This window comes from Panthera tigris, chromosome B1, assembly GCF_018350195.1.
Source record: "Panthera tigris isolate Pti1 chromosome B1, P.tigris_Pti1_mat1.1, whole genome shotgun sequence".
Taxonomy (NCBI): domain Eukaryota; kingdom Metazoa; phylum Chordata; class Mammalia; order Carnivora; family Felidae; genus Panthera; species Panthera tigris.
In genome coordinates, this window is record NC_056663.1 from 201,011,831 (window position 1) to 201,036,726 (window position 24,896).

General features: G+C 59.6%; 1 protein-coding gene across 4 annotated transcripts in view; it reads right to left on the reverse strand.

Moving 5' to 3' along the window:
• The window catches only part of ACOX3 (acyl-CoA oxidase 3, pristanoyl), a 42,218-nt gene extending 17,537 nt beyond the window's left edge, over positions 1-24,681 (reverse strand). Inside the window, exons 1-12 of one of the 4 annotated variants that reach the window (XM_042985036.1) lie at positions 24,551-24,681; positions 23,660-23,763; positions 18,262-18,419; positions 17,699-17,932; positions 16,533-16,607; positions 16,079-16,168; positions 13,580-13,723; positions 9,083-9,171; positions 6,197-6,293; positions 4,382-4,564; positions 2,600-2,722; positions 986-1,106 (exon numbers count right to left, since the gene is read on the reverse strand). In XM_042985036.1, coding sequence (XP_042840970.1) covers positions 986-1,106; positions 2,600-2,722; positions 4,382-4,564; positions 6,197-6,293; positions 9,083-9,171; positions 13,580-13,723; positions 16,079-16,168; positions 16,533-16,607; positions 17,699-17,932; positions 18,262-18,405 — 1,300 coding nt within the window. In that variant the 5' untranslated portion in view covers positions 18,406-18,419; positions 23,660-23,763; positions 24,551-24,681. Of the gene's footprint in view, positions 1-985; positions 1,107-2,599; positions 2,723-4,381; positions 4,565-6,196; positions 6,294-9,082; positions 9,172-13,579; positions 13,724-16,078; positions 16,169-16,532; positions 16,608-17,698; positions 17,933-18,261; positions 18,420-22,026; positions 22,293-23,659; positions 24,157-24,550 lie in introns of those variants that run through there. The other 3 variants (XM_042985035.1, XM_042985037.1, XM_042985038.1) reach the window with 3 other exon arrangements.
• Between the last annotated feature and the right edge of the window lie 215 nt (positions 24,682-24,896).

The window sequence follows — 24,896 nt, forward strand, 5'->3', positions numbered from 1 at the left end:
AAGCGTCCGACTTCAGCTCAGGTCACGATCTCACGGTGAGTTCGAGCCCCGCGTGGGGCTCTGTGCTGACAGCTCGGAGCCTGGAGCCCGCTTCGGATTCTGTGTCTCCCTCTCTCTGCCCCTCCCCTGCACATGCTCTGTCTCTCTCTCTCTCAAAAAAATGAATGAACATTTTTTTTTTTAATTATTTCAGAGTGGCACACGGGAAGCTCACGAATGATTACGGCATCTGCGAGAGTACCGAAAGTTCCAACGGTGACGCGGCCCCTGGCCACGTGCCACAGGCCCGACGCGGTGCCAACCACTTTACGTGTATTAACTCACATAAGCACCGCACGTGCCCGTGTCGCGGTACGCTCCTGTCGACCCTGGTTCGTAGGTAGGGAAACTGAGGCGCAGCGAGGCTAGCTGGCGGGCCCGTGGCCGCGCGGCTCGTGACTGGCAGGGCAGGAGCTGGTCAGAGGCTGTCGGCTGCCTGCTCTCTTTACCACACACCAGCTGCCCAAACGACAGCCAATGCCAAGAAAAACTCTCTTTTCCTACATTTGAGAATTTTTCACCAGAACAAAGTCCGCTGTTGGTTTACTGCCAGGTCAGTCGCCGAAAAGTCACGACTCAACAAACAGATCACGTGCTTTCTGCTCTGGTTGTCGGCGGGCCCTTCGCACCGTCTCTCCTCAGACGTGGGAACATGAGGCCTCGGAGAGCGCAGGGATGTGTCTAGGCCAGGGGGTCGGCAAACTTGCTTTGGAAAAGGCCAGACGCTGAGCCTGATCTCAGGCTCGACGCAGACGACGCGACTCCGTTCGTCGTGCGAATGCGGCAACAGGAAACCCATGGACGGACGGGTGTGGCCACGTGCCGATGAAACTTGATTCGCAAAAACCGGCGGTGGCTGACTTTGGGCGCCTGGCTGCAGTCTGCGGACCCCTTGAGTCAAAAGGAGGGCTACGGACAGGAAACCGTCACGCCTCTCAAGACCTACCCGCCAGATAGCCGTGTCCTCCGCACGCCTCCCGGCATTCCTGAATTCCCCGCTGCGCGGTCCACGAAGCCAGGGGCTTGCTGCCCGACACCAAGGCGTGGATCTCACGTCCGAGCTCTGCCTTGGGAGAGGAAATCGACAAGAAGAGATGAAAAGAGGCTGACCTCTTTTCATCAAGAGATGACCGGAGGTCAGAGGTCAGTTCGCCCCTAGCGTCGAAGGCTCACGTCCCCTCTAGTCTAATCTAAGACACGCGACAGCTGCGGGACAAAGGAAAAAACAAAAAAACACCTTAACCTGAAAAGGGGGGTTCACCTCCGAGTGGCTACACTGTGGTACAGACAGTTCCATGGCAACGAGCAGATGGACCGGGGCTCTGTGCAGCAAATAGACGCCGGGGGCATAAGGGTGATCACAGACGCAAAGCACAGAAGCAAGGAGTCCATCACGGCTCACTTCCCGTGAAGCTCGTGAACCTGAAGCGGAGCACTTGCGGAGGAAGGAAGAACCGAAGGCGGGGCGGGGAGGGTGCGCCCCTCTGAGGAGAGGGGCGGGCGGGCCCGGGGCCCAGGAGACAGCGTGGGTGACAGGGAGCCACAGTCGTCTCCGTAAGGGTGTCCCGGCCAGCGTCTCAGGGCGGATCTCACCCTTTGCTTCTACCTGATGTTTCATAGAAACAAGAGAGATGAACACACACCCCCGCTAAATGAGATGGTCCGTTTTGCCAATGTTTTCAACTTGAAAACGTCAGGGCCACTCCCAGGCCCTGCCGTGCGCCGGTTAAACCGCTGGGTTTCGGAAACAATAAAGCGTGATCACCCTAACGTTACGAACGGGATGAGTCCGATGTCAGCTGCGGAAGCTTCAGTGACTCATCCCCGTGCTCCCAGGGCCTGTGCTTTTGCCGCGCAGTGCACCCTGCTGGCCGCCTCCCGACTCCCGGACGTTTACGCTGAATATTCCAAAACGTGCTAATTTGGTACAGGCTTTTTAGGGTGTTGGACTTCACACCGATCGGCAGGATTTCTGACCCGTTTTCAAACCTGTTTTCTCGTGATTCACATTTCACTCGTGCCCGGGAGGCAACGTGAGGGACTATGGAAAGCCCGTTGTAAACTGTTTACGCAGGAATCAGCCAAGGATGACTTTACACAGTGCCTGAGCTCAGCGGACGCTCAAATCTGGCATAAATCCTTGACTGTCCGTTCAAATCCAGTCAGCTGGATTCAGCCTTTGCAGGATTGTTTACGAAAGGATCGGAGACGTGAAATCTACTGAGGGACCGGTAATGTGGATTGTGCAAACTCATCATGTTTTCAAAAGCAGAAGGCCAGCTGAGCTCACGGACTGGAATTAGGAGTCACGTCAGCCCGTCCTTGAGGAGCAGGAATACGGACACACACCCGAATGGTCCACACCACAGCGAGGATTCTGGGGGTCCTGAGCGGGGGGGGGGGGGGGGGCGGGGCACGGCTAAGGACACGCCTCACGTTCGCCCCACGAGGCCGCCACGGACGGACAGATGTCGTTCGGGAAGACGGGTTGATGTGTGCCGTTCAACCTCGGCGACAGCTAACGAGGTTCAACACCGCGGAGAAGAGAATCGCCTCTCACCTGCCTGGTGCTGCGGTCCGTTCCCATGAGGCCTTGCTGAAACTCCGCCAATTTCAGGAAGAGCCATTTGGAAAAGTGGTCTAAGGCATACACAGCCGCCAGGTAGGGAAGTAAGCGCCATCGCTAAAATCGACGAGACGCTCACATTAACACAGCACGGTCCTCCCACAGAGCCCGCCCCCGCTCGCAGAAAACACCCTCCTCCTCCTGAACCCACCCCCTTGGCAGAGAGCCCCCCCCCCCGCCCCCGGGCAGAGACACACCCCTCCCTTCGTAGGGAACCAACTCCTCCTCAGAAAACGCACCCCTGCCTCGTAGGGCACCCAGCACCCCCCTCAGGGACCCCCCACCCCCCCCGGCCGCTCACAGGGAACCCAACTCAGCCTCACTCAAAGGTACTCTTTATGTACCAGGTTCAGGGGTCTCACCAACGGGACCGCTGGGAGGGTGACTATCGGCCCCCCCGCCACGCCGGGCTGCACAGGTGATCGCTTGGGCTTTGAATGCCCACCAGGGACCAAGTGATGACCCCTCAGCCACCTGGGAAAGTGAGGCCCACAGGGGGCCAGGAGTCCGCCCGGGCAGGGAGGGGGTCTCTGCACGCCCAGCGCCACACGGCTGGAAGGGCGTGGAGGAAAAAGCGGGAAAGGACCCGGCAAACGGGCACCACCCCCGCCTACCGCTTACGGAACAGAGGGCCACACATCCTGCCAACCGCTCTCCGTGGACTCGGGCGTTTAATCCTCATAGCCACCCCACGAGGAGGTGTCATCATCGGTTCTGGTCCGTGAGGAACCCAGACCCCGGGGAGGCGGCACAAGGTGGCCCTGCCCAAGGGCACGCGGCCAGCAGGGTGGAGCCCGAGCGTAGTGGCCCGAGTGGGCTCCCGGACCGTGATTCACCCTCGATGACCAGCAGTCGGGCGCGCTGACCTCGCAAAGGCCATGGGGCTCGCGGGGGAAGGAACGGCGTGCACCACAGACATTCTGCTTCTCCTCGTTTGCTTATTACTAAAACAGGCACGCGGCCACGGTGAGAAGCGGGAGAAGAAACAGAGATTCTCTTACGGTTCCCTCAGGCTCTCCCTCAAACACCCCTGCGTTTCCACAGTGCTCGGCCCGAGACGGGGCCGGGCTTCGCTGCCGGACTCGGACAGGAGCCCCCTGTCTGACCCTCGATGCCCCCACCTGTGAACTGGGACTGCGCCCCACCCGGTGAAGGCCAAGTGCGCCAGGAAGGCGTGTGAGAAGCGTGGAGGCCGGGCGGGAGAAGGGCGGATACCGCACAAGCACCGCGTGCTCCCGGGATAAAACCGCGCCCCCTTTGGCATCCAGGCCGCCTCGTCCCCAAGGACGGGCCGGACGAGCATCCCTCCCGCTACTCTAAATGCTGTCACCACAAACGGCCCGAGCGCCCGGCTGCCACGGCGGATTGTTCCCGCGGGGTCACTTCTTCGGGACGTGGTGAGGGAGCCAGAGAGTGGGGCCTGGGACGAGCCGCCACCGCCGGACCCCGCGGAGGCTTTGCACACAACCGCGCGGGAGCCTCACCAGCACACGCTTCTTCCAAGGGCCTCATTCGGGCTACCGCACACACGCCTTTTCCCGAAAACCCAGGTTCGAGAAGCCTCCCGCCCAGCGGCCAGGCTCCTTCCCGTCAGTTGCCCTGACCGTTGCCTGACGGGGTCTGACGGCCCCCCAGCAGCCAGAGAGCAGCGGCTCAGAGACCCGCAGGTGCCCCCGCGACAGGAGGGACAGGCCGGGACGCCCGCCACAGCCGTACCTGCGTCTGATACTCGAGCACCGGTACCTCCTCCTCGTCTGTCGGCCCGAACTGACGCCGCGTGGCTGAGAAACGAAGGGCTATGGAAACGGCCAGCTTTAAGTTCACCACAGACATGGCCACGATGACGGCCCGACCCATGGAGAGGTTGTTCAGGGACGCCCCGAAGCGCTGCTTGGCGTCCTACAGAGAAAGCACACGTGGTGAGCGCGAGCGGGACTCCTGGCGGCCTCGGGGACAGCAGCACGCAGACGGCCGCGCCCGATGGTTCCCTGGGCGCCCCCCGCCGTGCACCCCCATGCCAGGACCGCCGGGCGGGCCGGGCTGCGGAGGCGCAGGTGTCATAAGGCCCCCAGCAGGGACCCTCCGGCTGCAGGAGGAGGGATGAGTGCCCCACAGGGCACCACCCCCAGCCGCCCGGAGCCCCCCAAGGCTTAGCCACGCCCGGCACGAAGCAGGGACCCAGCGCCGAGGCGTCGCCACTTGGTGCCAGCGTCCCGTTCCCGTGACCCCCGGTGCCCCAGAATCCTCCCTCCCCACAGAAGACGACCTTCCTGATGGCGTCCTTTCACGTGTTCTTTCACGACGCGAACGGCCTCACGGCATCGTGTCAATCCGCCACAGACCTCAGGGCCCCGGGCACCGTGTCCCACAGTGGCGGTGCCGTGGGCACATCCCGCTGCCAGTCTTAACTCCTCCGGGCACCCCGACCTCCCTCACCTCTTGCCGCCTCTCCCGGCTTCGCTTCTTTCATTCTTTAGACTTTTCTTCCGCAGTCACACCCACGGTGGAACCGGCGTGGCCACCTCGCGAGCCCGCGCCTGCCGGAGGGCGTTCCCACACCCCACACGCGCACGACACTTTGGGGGTCACCCCGCCGCCTCCTCGCACGCAGAAACCCGGAGGCTCAGGGAGCTTCGTTCCGTGGGAGCCAGAGCTGCGCCCTCTCCCGAGATCCCGGGTGCGTCTCTGGGAAACGTTCTCATGTCTCTGCGGCGTGTCTGACGCGTGAGCTCCCGTGACTCGTCCCTGGTGCCGCACGGGCCCTCGGTCGGGTCTTCTCCCCGTCCTCGGACGCTCCTCGCCCCTGCTGCTCCCACACTTGCCTCCTCTCGCGCTGCTTTGGCCTCTGCTGCGCCTTCCGCGGACCCCTCCCTCGGGCCTCCCGGCCTCTGACCCGCACCTGCTCCATTCGTCCCCTCCTCGTGTGCCTTCCGTTCCTTCGCCGTCTGGTTAGCGTCTAGTGAACGGTTGATGTTACTCTTTGCGTTTCGAAGAGACTCTGGTGTCGTGTTGACTTCTCGTCCCTAGCGCCCCTGCCACGCTTCCTTCCAATCCTGCTGTCCCGACTCCAGTCAGGCGGTGCGTGTCCTTGGACAGAGTCCTCCTCCGACGGGCCCACCGACCTCAGACACCGGGAGGCGACCAACTGCTCCAGTGTGTCCGTGACCATCGTGTGTCTATCACTCAAAGGACTCCGGGATGTGGTGAGCCCCGGACACCAGAGAACACTGTCACCCCCATTTGGGATGGCCGCCACACGCGCTTAAACCCTTTGGGGGAACAGCACCAGCAGGGGGCAGCCTCCCTGAGCAGCCCTGGAGGGCTGGGGGGGTGAGCAGCGTCTGGCATCATGCCCTGGGGGTGCAGGGGACCCAAGTGCCGCCTTCCTTGTTGGTGACACTGGAACCTGAACCGAGCGGGGTTTGCCACTGGCCAACCCAGCTGGGGCGGGTCTCCGGGCAAGCCCCGGGAGCGTCCTGTGCAGCAGAGGGCCTTCCACCCGCGAGCTTCCCCACCTGGAGACACCTGTACCTTAAAGGGGGTGACGTAGGTACCCTCGGGGGTGACGTCTCCAGTCTGGTTCAGGAGGGCTCGGCGAGGAATTCTCACCTTGTGGAACATGGCAAATCTGTGGGGAGATACGGCAGGACTTCTGGTGACACGGGGCTCTGGCCCTGGCATCAGTCTCCTCTCCTTCCAGAAACCCAGTCAAGTAAGGGCAAAGGAAAGCCAAAAGGGTGCCAATCCCCCAAAGAAAAAGAAAATGGGAGAAGATAACAGAGACAGGAAATTTCAACGAGTTTTTCTAGCTAAAAAGCTTCAATAGAGGCTACATGGGTGGCTCAGTCGCTTAAGTGTCTGACTTCGGCTCGGGTCACAATCTCACAGTTCGAGCCCCGAGTCGGGCTCTGTGCTGACGGCTCAGAGCCTGGAGCCTGCTTTGGATCCTGTCTCCGTCTCTCTCTGCCCCTCCCCTGCTCTCACTGTCTCTGTCTCAAAAGTAAATAAACATTAAAAGAAAATGGTTTTTTTTTTCTTTTTAAATTTTTTTAATGTTTATTTATTTTTGAGACAGAGAGAGACAGAGCATGAATGGGGGAGGGTCAGAGAGAGGGAGACACAGAATCTGAAACAGGCTCCGGGCTCTGAGCTATCAGCACAGAGCCTGACGTGGGGCTCGAACTCACGGACCGTGAGATCGTGACCTGAGCCGAAGTCGGCCGCTTAACCGACTGAGCCACCCAGGCGCCCCAAGAAAATGTTTTTTTAAAAAGGTTAAATGAAAAAATGTGGTGTGCGTGAGGCGGGGCTCTGGGCCAAAACAATGGCCACGAATCACGAGCCAGGTTCCTGACGCCGCTGGGACAAAGCTGGTCGGTCAAGAAAAAAGGAGACGACTGACTTTTTTCAGGTTCTCACCCTTCAATTTCATACCAGAATCCACGATACGATGTGAAAAATGAACAAACTAAGGTTTTGAACTCTCGTGTGACACAAACGAACACCGTTACCGTATCAGTGATCCAAAAGCAAACAAATCCGTTTCTTCCGAAACGCTGAGAAGAGCCAACTCACTCCCACGTCACTTAGGGAAGCTGTTTTTTATGGCTGTCAGGTTGGGAAAGCCTATTCCCTTGTCTAAGGGACAAGGTCAGGCAGAGGACTGGATGTTCCATAACCCGAACAAAAACCCCAAACCACCTTGTGAATACCGAGAGCTCCCACGGCGACCGATCTCATGACCAAGAGCACTTTGAGTGCCATCCAGAACGCTCTCTGGCTCACCCACGGGAGACGGCGGTTTAAAGCATGGCGTCATCGAGCCGGAGGGGAGCAGGGCGCCAGTTCCACCCAAGCAGGGTCCTGGCCACCCCCTCCCTCTGTCCGTCTTCATCTAGCGCCCACCCCCTCTGGCCCGGCTCACTGACACAACCACCGCTGGGCTCTCTGCCGGGCCACGTCCTCAGTCTGTCCTGCACGCGGGAGCACGGCCCTTTCCAAACTGCTGACCGGAACGGGGATGCCCCGCACAAGTCCCTTCAAGCCCCCAGCCCCTCAGAGAGATGTGGGGAGCCCTCAGACAGGGGCCCTGCCGAGAGCCGGGGGGCGCCCGCCGTGACCCTCAAACAGGCCAGGCTCTCCCGTGGTCCCCGCGCAGGCGGCCCTCAGAGCCCGCCACCCCCTCCAGAGGCCCGTCAGGACTCTCCTCTCACCCCCCTGCAGGGGGTACCGGCCCTCTCCCCGCACCACTGCAGGGCGGCCCCACTCTGCAGTGACTGCCTGCTGTCCACGTCCTTGCTCAGCCACCTACTTCTCGGTGCCAGTTTCTGTGGGTCCGATTCACCCTCTTATGACGGGGCCATCGGGCCTGGCACCTGGCGGATGCTGAGAGAGCCACGAGGCGGGCCGACAGCAGGTGACGCGCTGTCCCCTGGGTGCCGCTGATCTCTACGCCACTCCCCGCGTCCAGGCCGGCCTTCCAGGACCCCCGGGGCTGTGCGCAGGGCGGGCAGGAGGGGCCCCCTCCCAAATTCCTTAGGAGGAGCCCAGGGGATCTGCAGGTGAGGGATGCTCGGCCCCTGGGGACCTCCAACCTCCACGGGCCGCCCTCCAGAGCACGAGACGAAGGGGAGCGGCAGACGGGCCCCGCTGGGAGACTCTGAGGCCCTGCCGGGATCGGCCGCCTTGTCCGGGCCTCGTGGGGTGGCTCCGACCGGGCGTGGTGGAGGCCGCGGGGGGCCCAGACGAGGCCCAGACGGGCCCCCCCCGGGCAGTGAGGGCAGCCATCCACCTTTCAAGAGCAGACTGGGCGCCAGCACCCCCGGGGAGCTCCAGCTTCTTGCTTGAAAGCTGAGGAATGCTTCTTCGAGCACGACTGAAAACTCCAAGCGCCCTTTTTAAGGAGTGGAAAATCTTCCCCTGTCGTGCCACAGGAGCTGGAACAAGGCTGAGCCACATTTCTACTTGTGCAAGTATTCGCTGGAGTTCGACCGAAAGCACAATCTCACACACTCTCGTCTGGGCATGTGCGGACCACAAAATCTGTTCCAGAAACAGATGGTGGCCAGCCCGCGGGTGTGGGCGTGACAGGGGCTGTGTGACCCCAGAGTGTGTGCAGCACGATGTGTATATGACACGGGGTACGTGGGACACAGGGTGCATTGGACACGATCTGTGTGCATGTGAGAGAGGGTGTGACACAGGGTGTGTATGTGACACAGCTCTCAAGTGACAGGTGACGTGTGCGTCCCAGCACGCTTTCCTGGCCCCACAGGCGGCCGGGAGGGTGAGGACAGCACTGAGGGTCCTGGGGGCTCCCAAGCTGGAATCAGCAGGCACCAGAGAGCCGAGCAAGCACCCTCGGGTTAATGACCCTGCAGAGGAGACCGCGGCCATCGGGGCCGGGCACACACTCACCCGTTGTCGATGCCGTTCAGCCCAAGCTTCTTCCCTATGTCGCCAACCATCACCCCTGGCATGGGAAGAAGGGTCTTGGGGTTCCGGATCTGTACGAGACACAGAAAGCCGCAAACGGCAGCTGTTAGGACCACACAAAAATCTCAAGAAGACGTTACAAAACCCCGGTGACTAAGCCGTGGGCTCCCTTCGTGTATCTGCAGGGGGTAAGTGGTGCCCTTCAGAAACGTGACCTCGTCTGGGATCTTTGCGACTCTAATTAAGTGAAGGATCTGGAGACGAGGGGGTCCCGGATGACCCAGCTGGGCCCCAAGTCCAATGACAAGTGTCCTGTAAGAGACAGAGGAGGGGAGGACGTGGGGAGAAGAGGGTGCGGCCACCAGGGGCTGGGACGAGGCAGGAACAAGATGTCCCCTAGAACCTGGCGGGGGGTGGGGGGTTCGACACGGATCTCAGACTCCCGGCCTCCCGGACCGTAACCGCCTGCTGTTTTAAGGCCCCGTTTCGTGCCATTTAGCTACAACGGTGCCGGGCCAGCAGCTGAGGAGTCCTCGCAGCCTGGAGGCCGTCCGGAACGCCCATGTCACGTTCAAGTCAGCCACAGGGCTGGCGCCGGGCTGTAGCGAATGACAAGATGGCCGTGCACCTACATGCGGGGGGAGAACCACCCCCAGATTGGCTTTGGGCGACCGGTAAACACGCTTCCCTAAGTACAGGTGCGGCGAGCCGACAGTTCTCACTGTGCGAGCTCCGTGCAGGGACACGGAGCGTCCCCCCTGAACACCTTCACGGGGGCGATTCCGCACCCGCTGTGAGCCGGCACCCTCCCCCCGACCGCCGGGGACGAGGGCGCCTGAGGCCGGCCGGCTGTCCCTCCCAGAGGGCGCCCCAGGCATCCAGCGCACGGGTCGGCCCCACCCCAAGAGGATCACCCAGCCCGAAGGTCAACAGCATCTGGGAGCGGGAATACTGAGCCTGCACTATTGGGAATTTTTATTTTAGAGGAACACTCTTCTGCCTACACTGATCATCACGATAACGGTATTTTGGGGACAACAAAGGCTGAACCCCCAATGCAAACGCTCTTCCCCCCTTCCGACTCTTCGGTAAGACCCAGTGACAGTTCAGACGCTACCCTTTTATAACATTTTAAAATAGAAAATCGCTGGTAAGAAAGCGCACATGGAGAGAAGAGGCACTAAAAGAAAACAAGCCGGTGCGTTTCGGGTCATCGCACAGAAAAATACCGCCAGGGTGGGTTCCGGTTCACGGGGAAATCTACGATGGTGCGGTGGCCCCAAATACCGCACTGACCTCCCAGTGAAGGAAAGGAGGCGGACTTGAGTCCACGGCAGAACGCGTTAATGTCAAACTCCTCGAATAAACCTCATCGCGTGGATTTCCGTATCACATTGCCACAATCTGCGAAGGCTCCCCGCCTGGTATAGAACCAACCTGCGACAAATCGCGCCGCATCGGCCGCGACCTGTGAGGTGCGTCACAACCCTAGAAGAGTCTTGTGATCACTCCTTTCAGGCTCTCTCCCTCCACGGGGACAGGGAAGCGCCCCCCCGCCCCACCCCACCCCCCGCGAGCCCCGGCCTGACGCACACTCGGCCTCAGAAATGCTCCCCTGGATGGAGGCACGACACAGCCCTGCTGAGTCCCTAGAGCACGGTGCGTAAAGAGTCTAAAACACCACGGCGCTCTCGACCACGGCACAGAAAGACTGAACGGGGCCAAAAGCTAGCCAGTTTCCCCCTAGAAGTTCACGTCGGGTACAAACACACACACCCAGAAACAGCAGGGGGCGGCCTGAGGTGAACCTGGTCTGCAGTGGCTCCGATGTGAATTGGAAAATAAGGACACGAGCAACAAGGGAAAAAGGGGCTGGAATTAAAACCCTTTGCGCCTCCAAGGACACGAACAAGAAAATGGGACGACGACCTACGGAACGGGAGACAACCACCTACCGGATAAGGGGTCGGCCTCCGGGACGTGCGGAGAGCTCTCCGACCCCAACAACAGAGACAAACCGCCCACTTCAGAAATGCACCGAGGGCACCTGGGGGGCTCAGCCAGTGGAGCATCCGACTCCCGATTTCGGCTCAGGTCACGATCCCCGGGCTCGGTGCTGACGGTGCAGAGCCTGCCTGGGATCCTCTCTCTCCGCTCCTCTCCTGCCTGCACGCACTCACATTCTCTCTCTCTCTCTCAAAATAAACAAACTCAAAAAAAGAAAAGAAAAGAGACTGAAAGAGACTGAATGTATGGCACCGATGGACGGCCTCCCGACCAGTGACACTGGAGCTCTGACCCATAACCCACAGCAAACAGTGCAGGCGGCCAAGCAAGACGCCTGTGACGGTCGGTCAGAGATGGGGTCACTTAGCTTGGCAGGATGCTAACAGCTTCTCCTCTTGTCCTGCTGCCAGCCCGGGACCAGCCTGAGAAAACCAAGCCCACTCCCCCGGCCAGACGCAGTCACTGCCCCAACCTCCCAAGGGACAGTGGCCAAACCTCCCCCTCCAGGCAGCACACAACCTTTGCCTTTCCCATAAGGGAGGTCTTGGCTTATTTCCACAGGGCAAGGGACTTGAACAGACATTTCTGCAAAGAAAATATACACGTGGCCAACTGGCACACGAAAAGATGTTCAGCATTACTGGTCATGAAGAAAATGGGAATCCAGAGGCGCCTGGGTGGCTCAGTCGGTGGACCGTCTGACTCCTGACTGCAGTTCAGGTCATGACCCCAGGGTCGTGGGATCGAGCCTCCCCTCCCCCCGCCCCTTGCCCCCGTCGGGCTCCGTGCTGAGTGTGGAGCTCGCTTGGGATTCTCTCTCTCCCTCTGCCCCTCTCCCCTGTGCGCACTCTCCAAAAAGAAAAAAAGGAAAAGGAAATGCACATCAAAAGCACAACAGGGGCGCCTGGGTGGCTCAGTCGGTTGAGCGTCCGACTTCAGCTCAGGTCATGATCTCACCGCTCGTGAGCTCAAGCCCCGCGTCGGGCTCTGTGCTGACAGCTCGGAGCCTGCTTCAGATTCTGCGTCTCCCTCTCTCTCTGCCCCTAACCCACTCGCATCCTGTCTCTGTCTCTCTCCAAAATAAATAAATGTTAAAAAACAAAAACAAAAACAAAAACAAATACTACCATGCCCACTCGTGTGCGTATTTAAGAAAAAAAGGAAGATACGTATTGGCGAGGATATGAGAAAATCCGAACCCTCACGCGCTACCGATGGGAGTATAAATTGGCAGAACCGTGGAAAGCAGTACAGCAGTTCCTCCAACAGTTAAACACGGAATCACCCCAGGACCCGGCACTTGCGCTCCTGGGTGTGGACCCCCGAGAACGGAGAACACGTGGTCAGACAGACAGGTGCTCATGAACGTTCACGACAGAAACAAGGTGGAAACAGCCAGAATGCCCATCAGCAACCAGGTGCACGAACTGCGGTCCATCCACACGAAGGCTTATCGCCCCCCTTAAAAAGCACGGAAGTTCTAACACATACTGAGCACGTTCTGACGTGGATGGCCTTCAGAAAACAGGCTGAGGCACAGAGGTTCACGTTGGAGGGTTCCTTGCGTGTGGAACGTCCAGTGCAGGCGAATCCGTGGAGGCAGAGAGCAGGCGAGCGGTTGCCGGGGGCGGGGGGGTGGGGGGGGCGAGGAACGGTGCGGGGCGCCCTCCCGGAGACGGAAACGCTTTAGGACTAGACACGGGTGCGGATGCCCGACACTGGGAAGGCACCAAAGGCCCCTGAATTTCGGTTCACTTCGTATTACTTGAATTTCACCTCAATGAGGACAAAGGGACGCGGCTTACTTTCTTCTCTTCCGAGGGGCCCCTCACCCGGAAGGTCTTAACAAGAATGCCAGAATGGGGTTGGGGTGCAGGGCAGCGGGGCTTCGGTCAGGATCCAGGTGGCCGGGACAGGAAGGCCCGGAGGAGCTTCCGGAAGCTCCGGGTTCAGGGACACCGCAGCCGCCCCGGGCGGTCGGGAGACGGGCCCCACCAGGGAGGCAGGAAGCCCAGGCCTGGCCATCGGTCCCAGGCGCCCCCGTGGCAGTAGCTGCTGCGTGTGGCCCGGGAACAGGAGACGTCAAGGCCCTGGAGTCAGACTTTACGTCGGCACGGGAGCCCACATCGGACGTGCTGGGTCAGAACCGCAGGAAGGCGGGGCCGGGAAGCCCAGGTTTGCGCAGAGTGTCTGGAAAGATGGCGACGTGGCCACCGGAGGAACAGGACGACTCTGCCTCAGACGACCTCAGGTCTAGACCAGGGTTGACCAAGCCCGGCCCACCGCCATCGGGGGCCGGATAATTGCCTCTTGGGGGTGGGCGGGCCGTCCTGTGCGTTACAGGGCGTCCACCGCGTCCTTGCGGTGTGCTCACTGGAAGCCAGGGGCGCCCCCGCCCCAGCTGCGATGAAGGCGCCTGCCGGTGAAGCCAAGCGCCCGTGGGTGAGACCTCCCCGCCGAGAGCCCCCTCACCTGCACCAAGAAGGAGTGCAGGCCGTGGCAGCGGCCCCCGGGCGTGTACAGCTGGGCAAACACCACGGCGTGGGTGGCCGTCTTGCCCATGTTGCCGACCCAGAATTTGGCGGCCTCGAAGTCCGGGGAATGTAGGATGAACTCCTGCGCGAGGGGAAAAAGAAGGTTAGAGCCGTAGTCCAAGTTCCAACGGACACGCCAAACACGTGCAGAATCCCACGTTCTCTGCTCAAAGTCCCCGAAGAAGAGCAGAACCGAGCGAACGCCTTCGCTCCCGTGTGGCACGAGGGGGGGCCCGTACACGGAGCGGATCCCTGGGTGTTGTGACTTAACGAAGACACCAGTCGGAAAACCACTCCGGGGTCGGACGATGAAACATATGCCAACTTCTCCGGAAGCCGGCCGGTGCCCAGGGAGCGGTCACCGCGACGCTCGTCTTCCGCGGCCCCTCCTCTGTGCGCTCCTCCCTGACCCCTCCCTGGGCTCTGACCGGCGACAGACCTTCTTTTCCCACGGTCTCCCCCCGCCTACGAGCTCCATGAGGGCCACGTGCCCAGGAGCACAAGGCACCTCAAGACATCAGGGTGAGTGAAGCCGGGGGTCACGGGAGGGGCCGGGAGGCTCGCCGGGTATTCAGCAAGGCAGGAGACGAGCAGGGGAGACACGGGGCGGGGGCCCTGGCTGGGGGCCGGGAGGGTCCATGAGTCGGGTGGGGTAGGGGAGCCTGTGAGCGATTCCAGGGTTGGGCGGGGGGCTTGACAGCTGGACGAAGCCAGAGTCCGACGGCGAGCTGCCTCCCCTGTAACCTGCAGGCCACTGCGGGCAGACCCCGCGGGTGTCCTTCTCCCCGCAGGTGGGAAGCTGTGAAGGGCACACGGGGAACCCCCTCGTGCCGCCCAGCGGTGTGCACGGGGTCACGGCCTCCAAGCGCACCGTGTGACTACCTCGCAGATGTTGACGCCCCGCTGAAGAAAAGCGGGGGGATGGGGGACTGGAGTCCCCCCTCTGCTCCCCCCTCTGCAGGCATCCTCCCTGCGTGTGGCGTACCGCCACCGTCCCCTCCAGGTCTCCATGGCCCCCTGGCACACCTAACTTCTTCCGGCTGTCCGTCCGTGTCTCTGCTCCGGCACGAGGGATCCCCCAGAGCAAAGATTCACGTGTCACGTTCACCGCTAGCTGCCCGGTCCCTGAAAGCAGTGCCCGGCACGTAGCAGGTGCCCGACCAGCGGCCCACAGAGGACTTCGGGCTCCCGATCTCCCCCGCTGCGACGTCACGCTCACTGAAGTACGGGTGCCGAGAGGAAGCAGGTCAGAAGCAGGCCGCCCCATGGACAGCCAGGCTTCGCCCAGGCCCCCAGGCCACGTGGGATCTGCCCTCTCCGCCTCCCCACTCAGCACCGAGAGCCCTCGGCACCAGAGGGCAGAGAAAAGAGACGGGGCCGGGCCAGCAAAACCTGGGTTCGGATAGAGGTACCTCGTGGCTGAAAGGCCAATAGAAAACCCAAGAGGGCTGTCGCTGACGGCTCTCTGCCCGCCGTTCTCCGGTGCACGGGACCACGGGCACTGCACCACGACCACCTTCCCCTTGGCCCCGCCCTGCCCCGCCTCAGCCCCCCTCGGCTTCATGGCTCTGCTCTGCTGGCACACAGCCCCTCAGCACACAGTGTGCACGGAGCCCACATCACTGAACGCACGAAGGAAGGAATGAGAAGCAAATACACAAGCACAGGGCTTTACTTTCCGTTACACGGACTCTTGCAAACCACACTACCGACAAGGGGCAGGCGAAGGGCTCCTGGAACACTAGGGCAGGTGCAGAACAAGCAGCGGGGACCGCGGTCCTCGGAGGAGCGGACGAGACTGACCCGGCGGTGGGAGAGGGGCCGGGGGGTGGGAGCGGCACAGCACGGAGGCCACGGGCGGAAGCTTCCCGACCCGTGCGCCCCATCCTCTCCCTGCCCTCCCTTCCCTCCGCGCCACCAGCCACCCGATAAATCATGACCCCATTTGCGGACACGTGTCTCCCCGAGAGCGAGGACAAAGCCCGCGACCGCACCGTGCTGCGACCGACACCTGCACAGGGACATGCTAGACGGAGATGCGGACACGGGAGGCAGCGGCCAACGGCGCAAACGCCACACACGTCTGCACGCGGGCCACGGGATGCAGGAGGGCGGTGGGGCCGGAGGGGCCAGACACGGGGGCAGGAGTGGACGAGGCACGCCCCGGCCGGCGGAGCCTGGCGCACGCAGGGGGCAGGGGCAGCCAGCAAAGACCAGCGCCGGGGAGAGTCTTCTTCACGCTGTTGGTTTTGTAAACGATCCGGGCCGCGTCCAAACCCCAGCAGGCAGGTGAACAAAGAAAGGAACCTCTCCCCCCAGGAGCCGCCACCCTCCCGGGTGAGGGGTCTCCGTGTGCACGGTAGAAGCACACGTGTCTAAAGACGGGTTTCTGGGCGTAAGGACACCGCATCACACGCGACGCGCACGTAACACCTACCTCCGTGGCGGGGTCGTAGTGAGCGGTCGTTCTGATGGCCTTGGCGTTACTCCCGTGACTTACTTCAGTCACAGCAAAACATCCAAAAATCTAACGCGGGAGCACAAAACAATGTAAGGCAAGAAAGGTTCCAGGAGGGACCCGCTGCTGTCCTTCCTTGAAGGACAAAACCCCAGGTCAAAGCGCTAAATCCCCACTCCCCCGCCTGACCCACCAGGGTGTTAGGGACACCACATCCCTCAGTCTGTGAGGACGGCAGGGTAGGTGAGGTGACAGCCGCCTTGCCAGGGCCGTGGAAGGAAAGGGAAGGCCTCGCTTCGACGGCAACAAGCTAAATGCACCGGGTGCTGGGGTTTCGGCACACACGGCCCCCCGGAACCTCCTCTGGCATGCGGCCCTTTGCAGAGACATCTGGGGACCACGAGCTCACGGTCCGCCGGGACTCTGAGCTCACCTCCATGCTGAGGATCTTGGGAAGGTATTCTAAATGTCTTTCGGAACCAGACTTGTAAATCGCGAATCCAAAAACCTGAAAATATAGAATCATCAGAGAAACCGGTGGCAGTCAAGGAGTCCTGAGGTCCCGGGGCCTCAGGAGCCACACGCGCTTTGACACTCGTGGCGGGGGGGGGGGGGGGGGATGGAATCCGTGTCTGGTATGCTCAGCAGAAGCACTTCACACTTCAGATGCCTTCAGGAGGTCCCCAGGGGCCACGGACAGGTGGAGACGGCGGGGGACAGGGGAGAGGAGGGAAAAGGGTGCACACGGGCCACACGTCCCACCCAGCCACACACACCTCCCCACCTCCACCCGTGTGCCGGCGGGGGGCGCTGGCGTCTCCCCAGACCTGCTTTCCCTTCCCTTCTTGTTTTTGGCTTTTGAGGGGGGGGTTCTTTTAAGTTTTTTTGGCATAAAAGCAAGAGTCCCCCAAAGCTCCTTCTCTTCTGGGGTTTTCACTGCATGGCACTCCCGTCGAGGACTCACGTATGCAAATTTGCACACACAGCTGGAAGAAGCTGGACTTCTCCCTCAAACATCACAAGATCTGCCCACACATTCTAATCTCTGGTTTTGTTTCCTATATTATTTTTTTATTTTTTAGAGAGAGAGTGACAGAGCACAAGTGGGGGAGGGGCAGAGAGAGAGGGAGACACAGAATCGGAAGCAGGCTCCAGGCTCCGAGCTGTCAGCACGGAGCCCGACGCGGGGCTCCAACTCACAGACTGTGAGATCATGACCTGAGCCCAAGTCGGACACTCAACTGACTGAGCCCCCCAGGCGCCCCTCCTATATTATTTTCTAGAAATCTCTTAAGAGAGCAACGGCTGGCTGGCTCCGTGGGTACAAACAGCACGTGACTCTCGGTCTCAGCGTCGCGAGTTCAAGCCCCAAGAAAGTGATCTCTTAAAGAAACCTCCCCCAGACACACACACCCCACGAAACCCTACGAGCGAGCAAACACCAGCCGCCGCCACTCCCCGCGGGCAGCGTCTGCCTCTCGTGCGCTGAGGACCCTCTCTTGCACCTCCTCCTCCCGCCCGGCCCCGGACGGCGCCCTCCCCCGCCTCACGTGGGGCGTGAAGGGCTCGATCCCCTTGGCCTCCTCGCCGCCCACTCACCAGCAAGTGCAGCAGGAACTTGTGAGCCAGGGACCAGTCGTACGTGCCCAGGCAGGTGATCAGCGTCAGCACGGACAGCGGGTTCCGCACCATGTCCTCCACGCGGAGGAGGGCGCGCCCCAGGACCCGCTTGCAGCGGAGGAAGGTCAGCTCTCGGTGCTTCTCCAGGGAGAGCTCGTGGCCGCGGGAGCGGGCGAACAGGGGGTCGTCCTCCAGGGCCGAGAAGATGCTCTTCTGGAAACGCGGGAGACGGGAACGGCCGGCTCGAAGGCGAAGGACGGCAACGCGCCGCGCTCTCGCTCCGGCTCTTCCCGAGGCCACTGGTGCCGCGGGACACGGGCGACCCCTGCAACCCCGGGGCGGACGAAGGCCCCTCCGGCCGCGGGCACGGGGACCTGAGGCCTCAGAAGCTTAACCAACCTGTGTTCGCCTGGGGTGGGGGGGGGGGCCCTCCGAGGACACAGGCCAGGCCGGGGGCCAGCTAGGGTGTTTAGGGTCCTTAGGGGCCGCAGGGCCCCCTGTGCCCGCGAGCCAGACGCCCGGCATGCTGCCCAGAGCCTCACCTTCAGGCGCAGCATGTCCTCGCCTTCCAGGAACAGCGCCAGCTCCTTCCAGCAGAAGGAGGCGCGGGCGCGGTAGGCCTGCAGGGGTCCCCCGGGCAGGTCCGGCAGCAGGGAGGCAGCGTCGCCTTCCGACGGGGCCGCCATCGCACCGCGTCAGCCTGTGGGAGACGCGGACACCGGAGTCGGCCGCGGTGCCCGCTCGGCCGCCCGCAGCCGCGCGACAGGCGGGACAGACACAGACGGACTCGGAAGGGCCGGCAAGAGACGGTCACCGCCCGAGACCTCGTGCCCCCCTTCCCCAGAGAGAAGGTCAGGAGGCAGCCCCGGGCAGCTGAGGCCAGAGGACGCCTCGCCCTCTCGGGGCCACCGGACCCACCCCCGAAGGCCATCGACCCCGCGGTCCGGGAGGCCGCCCTCTGGAGTCCGGCCAACACCGGCCAGTCCACTCTGGCCGCACAGGACGGCCCGCCAGGGCAGGGGACACCTGCCAGAGAGCCTTTGAACACAGCCTTTTGCCCTGAACTCCCCCGACAGACACACATGTGGCTTCCCACCCACGAAGCGGGCACCTTGCAGCCCAGCCCTCCTGACCAAACAATCCTCCCGGGTCTTCTCAGAGGACTGCTCCTTTCCCACCGTGGATTCCCACTGGATTCGAGGAGCGGCGGGAGAGTGGAGTCCCAGGCGTGGACACCCCCGCCCCCTCCCCTGCCCCGGTGGATGCCATCTAGGACGCTGGGTTCCGAGTTGCTCAATTTTGCCCAGAAGCAAATGGGAACTTGATGAAACAAATCTCTTGATGAAACAACCTCGTGTGTTTGTTTCCACGTGAGAGGGGCAAAGTGGGACGGGGCCTTCTGAGCGCCCGCGTGGCTGTCGGGGACCGTGCCCTCTGTGGACCGTCTCTTCTGGAACCCTCCCCCAAAGCGCGAGCCAACGTTCACGTCCCTGCTGAGGGATGGAGAACCTGAAGCTCAGCCGGCACTTTCTGGGGCTCCCGGGGCTGCAGAAGGGCAGCTCCCAAGCCCGAGTCCCCCTCCACAGGCGCCACCTTGTGATGGAGAAGCATCAGCACAAACTAAACCAAACGCAAGCAGACGTTAGACGGTGAAGACGGTGAATCACCGGAACAGAAAAGAGGAGAGCAACAGAGAAAACCGACAAAAGGCTGGTTCTCCGGAAAGACTGACAGAATTGACAAACTTTTAGCTAGGTTGAGCCAATCCAAAAGGGGACATTACTACCGAGCCTAAGGAAACAACAATGATTGTGGGGCACCCGGTGGCTCAGTCGGTTGAGCGTCCGACTTGGGCTCAGGTCATGATCTCCCAGTTCGTGGGTTCGAGCTCCGCGTCGGGCTCTGTGCTGACAGCTCAGAACCTGGAGCCCGCTTCGGGTTCCATGTCTCCCTCTCTCCCTCTCTCTCTCTGCCCTTCCCCAGCTCGTGCTGTCAAAAATAAATAAACGTTAAAAAAAAATTTTCAAAAGGGAGGGGTGCCTGGGTGACTCAGTTGGTTGAGTGTTCGACTTCGGTTCGGGTCATGATCTCGTGGCTCGTAAGTTCAAGCCCCGCGTCGGGCTCTGTGCTGATGGCTCAGCTTCTGCGTCTCCCTCTCTCTCTGCCCCTCCCCCACTTGTTCTCTGTCTCTCAAAAATAAATAAATGTGAAAAAAAAAATCAATAGACTGCCCACAAAGAAAAGCCACAGGGCTTCAATTGTGAATTGTAGCAAACATTTAAAGAAAAATACCGTGTCCACAGTGTTTTCCAAAAGACAGGAACAGGGTGACCCACGAAGCCAGCAGGAGACAAGGGAGTCGTGCCCCAGGAAATTAAGGCCAGGTCAACATCTGAAAGCCAATCAGGGTAAGACACCACGCCAGCAGAATAAAGGACAGACATTCACGATTGTGCCAACGTGTGCCGGAAAAGCATCTGACAAAATCCCGCACCCTTTCGTGAGAAATTCTCAACAAAGTGGAAACAGGAGGAAACTCCCCCCACCTGGTAAAAGGTGTCTACAAATACCCACAGCTACCCTCACACTTCAGTAAGGATTCATCGCCTTTCCCTGAACATCGGGACCAAGACGAGGATGTCCGCTCCGCCTCTCCTGACCAACATAGTGCTGGGCATTCTAGCCACCGCAGTTACGCAAGACAATGAAATCAAAAGCATGCTAATCAGAAACCTCTCTCTTATCTGCAGATGACATGATTTTGTATATAGAAAATCCTAAGGAGCCCACTAAAAAACCATTAGAACAAATTAGTTCGCTCAGTTTATAGGCTACAAAATCAACTGTATTTCCATATACCAGCGATAACTCCAAAATGCAATTAAGAAAAAAAGTCAACTTACAACAGCGTCAAAAACAATAAATTCAATAAAAAAAAGTGTAAAGCATTTTTGAAAGAAACCTGAGACCTGAATAAACGGAAAGGCACCCCCCTCATTTATGAGTCAGAGGGCTTGATGTCGTCGCAAAGCCGACACTCCCCAAGTGATCTGCAGAGCCCCTGTGGCCCCAGTCAAAATCCCAACTGGCTTTGTTCTCCGGGAATTGAAAAGCTGATCCTAAGATCCATGTGGAAATTTAAGGAACCCGGAATAGACAAAACCGTCTGGAAAAAGAGCAAAGTTGGAGAATCCATTCTGCCTGATTCCAAGACTTGCTGAGAAGTGACAGTGATGAAAACATCACGGCGTCGGCAGAAAGTCACATGTGTGTAGACGGACAGAACAGAACTGAGAGTCTGGAAGTAAACCCTGAAATGTAGGGTCAACTGCTTTGGGACAAGGACGCCAAGACAACGTCATGGGGAAGGAACAGTCTTTTCTCAAACGGTGCCAGCACCCCAATGTCCACGTGCAAAGGAATGAGGGCCAACTCTCTCTCTCACACACACACACACACACACACACACCACTGAACTCAGAAGGGACACAGACTTAGATGTACAAGTTAACACGAAAACCTCTAAGAAGAAAATGTAGGAGTAAATCTTTACAATCTGAGGTGAGCCAAAGCCTTCTTGCACAAGCTATAGAAGTAGCTAACTTAAACTTCATCAAAAAACAAAAATAAAATCTTCTGCTGCAAAGGCTGCCGACGAGTAAGTGAAAAGACAAACCAGAGAATGGAAGTTATTTGCAAATCACGTATTGGTGAGGGACTTGTACCCAGACTGTACGAAGACTCTTAGCGATGAAGGCAAATAACCCAACTGAAAGGCCTCAAATAGAGTTTCTCCAAAGACACCACAATGGCCGATGAGCACATGGAAAGACGCTCAATATCATGAGCCATCAGGGAAGGGCAAACTGAACCATAGTAAGACAGCACATCATAGCCACCACGATGGCCACGATCAACGGGATAAATGACAAGGACGGATGAAGACGTGCAGAAATTAGAGCCCGTCCACCTTCTTCAAAAGTTTAAATATACGGTCACCACGTGACCCGGCAATTCCGCTCCCAGGTATACGCCCAAGAGAAATGAAACATCCGCACAAATCTGTGTGCCGGAAGGCTCATAGCATTTTTATAATACCCCCAAAAGAGGAAACAACTCCTACATCCATCAACTGACGGATGGATAAACACAATGTCTTCTTCCCAGAGGATGAAATGCTCTTTGCTACAATACGATGAACTAATGAACGTGGGCGATGTTATGTTAAGGGAAAGAGGGCACACACAGGAGGTCATCCGTGCCGTGACTACTGATGCAAACTGTTCACATTCAGCACAGGTGCGTACGTAGAGACAGAAAGTGGATCGGCAGCTGCCAGGAGCCTGGAAGGGACTCCTAACGGGGCCAAGGTTCTTTTGGAGTGAAGAAACATCCTGGAATTACGTAGGGGTGATGGTTGCACAACTCTGCAAATACAGCGCTGAATTGTACAGTTGAGATGGACGGATTGCGTGCTGAGTTAGATCTCCACAAAGCAAGACTGTTTTGGAAAGTAAGGCACCGAGGGCGCCTGGGTGGCTCAGTCGGTTAAGCGTCCCGACTTCGGCTCAGGTCATGATCTCGCCCTTCCTGAGTTTGAGCCCCGCATCGGGGTCTGTGCTGACGGCTCGGAGCCTGGAGCCTGCTTCCGATTCTGCGTTGCCCTCTCTCCGCCCCTGCTCCGCTCATGCTGTTTCTCTCTCTCTCTCTCTCTCTCTCAAAAATGAATGTTTAAAAAAAAAAATTTAAAAACAAAAAGAAAGTAAGGCACAGCTGTGGCAAATTCCAAGTGCTCAAAAATACAAGCTATAAAGTCCAAGGGGAACTTGGGTCTTTCCCGACCCCCCTGTCCAGGCTGCATCCCTGTCTCCTCGTGCTCCCTCCCTGCGGTCCAGGACACCACACCGCTGTCCCTTCCTGCTCCCCTCTGGCTCCTTGCAGACTCCCAGCCTCGGCTATACTCTCACTCTGCAATACCTGCTGAAATTGTCCCTGATGCACGGAGGAGGCTTCACAGACCTGAAAGGAGACCCCCACACTCATTTGGCAGTTTCCTGGACACCCCTCCCCTCTCACGTTCTAGAGTTCCGCAAGCTCTGAATGTTCAAACCCAGGGCTCCCTGACCCAGCCTTTCCTTCCACAGACCCAGGTCCACACTGCCAGTTCCCCCGGGGTTACCGGAGCTATCAAACCTGAGAGCCACGCTGGACTCCCCTTCTCTGCTTGTCCCCAAACCTAGTTGGTTACCAAGCCCTCCACTGCACCTCTATAATGGCTATGGAATCGTTTCCCTCTGCAACTATTAAGTCGATCACAATACTGTCCAATCATTGAGCAATCACTGGGTGCAGGTGGGTATTAAGAAGTTACATGATCTCGGGGTGCCTGGGTGGCTCAGTCGGTTAAGCGGCCGACTGCGGCTCACGTCATGATCTCGCGTGATCTCGCGTGAGTTCGAGCCCCGCGTCGGGCTCTGTGCCGACAGCTCGGAGCCCGGAGCCTGTTTCTGATTCTGTGTCTCCCTCTCTCTCTGACCCTCTCCCCATTCATGCTCTGTCTTTCTCTGTCTCAAAAAGAAATAAACGTTAATTAAAAAAAAAAAAAAAAAAAAGAAGTTACATGATCTCAACGGTGCTGGTGACGCCATGTATTATCAGTACTCTTAACTCTCCAACTCTTAATTTTCCAGATGAGCAGACTGGAGCTTGTTGGCGTGAAGTCGCCCAAGATCCACAGCTGGTATCGCACCCGGTCTCAAATCCCATGACCCAAAGCAGCCAGTAAGATCCCTAGGTCCCCATGCCACCAGTGGTCACCAACACCACCGCAAGATTGTGCAGCTGTTACCAACCAAGGATTCCGGAGCCACAATGCCTGACGTTGAGATGCCAAAGTCAGCGCCGGCTTCCGAGTTGGGTGAACTCAGCCTGTCGCCTCACCTCTCTGTGTGTCAGGGTGACCACACGGAAATGCTGGTCTGCTGTCTAGTATCCAGGCTGCTGCAATTCACAGGGGCACTGGAGCAGTCCCCGGCAGGGCATCACTGCAAGAGCAACAGCCGCCTTCGCTCAGTTTTCCTCTCGGGGGCACAAGAGGTGACTCTAAAATGCGGATCTGATGTGATCATCCTCCCTTTAGGGGACAGCTGTGTGGTGACCTCGGGGGGGGGCAACGTCCGCACTCCTCAAACTGTCTCGCACGCTTAGCGGCCGGGTCCCCAGCGCTTGCCGTCTCGCCCCCAGCAACCCACCGCGGGAATGGACTGTGTCCCAGGATCTTTGCACCTGCCGACCCCACCCAGGAACTTCAGGTGGTTTCAAAGTTAAGGCCTTTGTTAGCAGAGAAACCGCTTTAGCTTGGCCAGGCCTCCAGGATCTGTGCGTCACCTTCAACACATGAAGGTCTTTTGGGAAACTCCCTTTATCCCTGACACCCGTACCCCCCCCCCGCCTTAAAAATATATACTCAATTGCTCTGACAATCCCAGGGCAGCAGCCCTTTCTGCTTGTGGGCCCTGTCCCCAAGCTTTAATAAACCTCCTTTCTTTTTTTTTTTTTAATGCATAACAAACATCTCAAGAATTCTCTCTTGACCCTTCATTCCTGGATCCCGTATCACATCAAATCACATCAGAGTCAACTGGATTTGGCAATTCACCGCATAGAGAACAAGGAAGAAGTCCGAAGGTTTCCGTTGAAAGGGAACTGAAAGATGGGCAGAGTGGTCGTGGGAAGAGAAGGATGACCCCCCCCCCGCCCGCCCGCCCGCCCAGCTCGGGCCAGGCACTCCGTCCCCTGCCACGCGCGCCCCGCGGCCCCACGGAGTCCGACCTTCGATCTCGCTCGCCCTCCCGGCAGCTGGTCCAGCGCACACAGCGGGCCCCCAATAAATGCCCTCTGGAGCGCGCGCACGTCCGCGGGCGAGCGCTTGCAAGGCCTGGCCCGCGCGCGCGCGCCCACCGCCTCCGGCCCACCGTCCGGCCCGGACGTCATCACCCCGCGCCGCCCCCACGCCCTCCGGGCTCAGCGAACAGGCGGCGCGCGGCGGAGGCTGGCGGGGCGGTCTCTGGGCGCGGGCGGGCGCTCCTCCCGGCCCCTCTCTAACTGCATCGGGGTGTTTGCCTAACGTGCAGGGGCCCGGGGCCGACTCGAGAGCGCCGGCCTGACACCCCCGGGC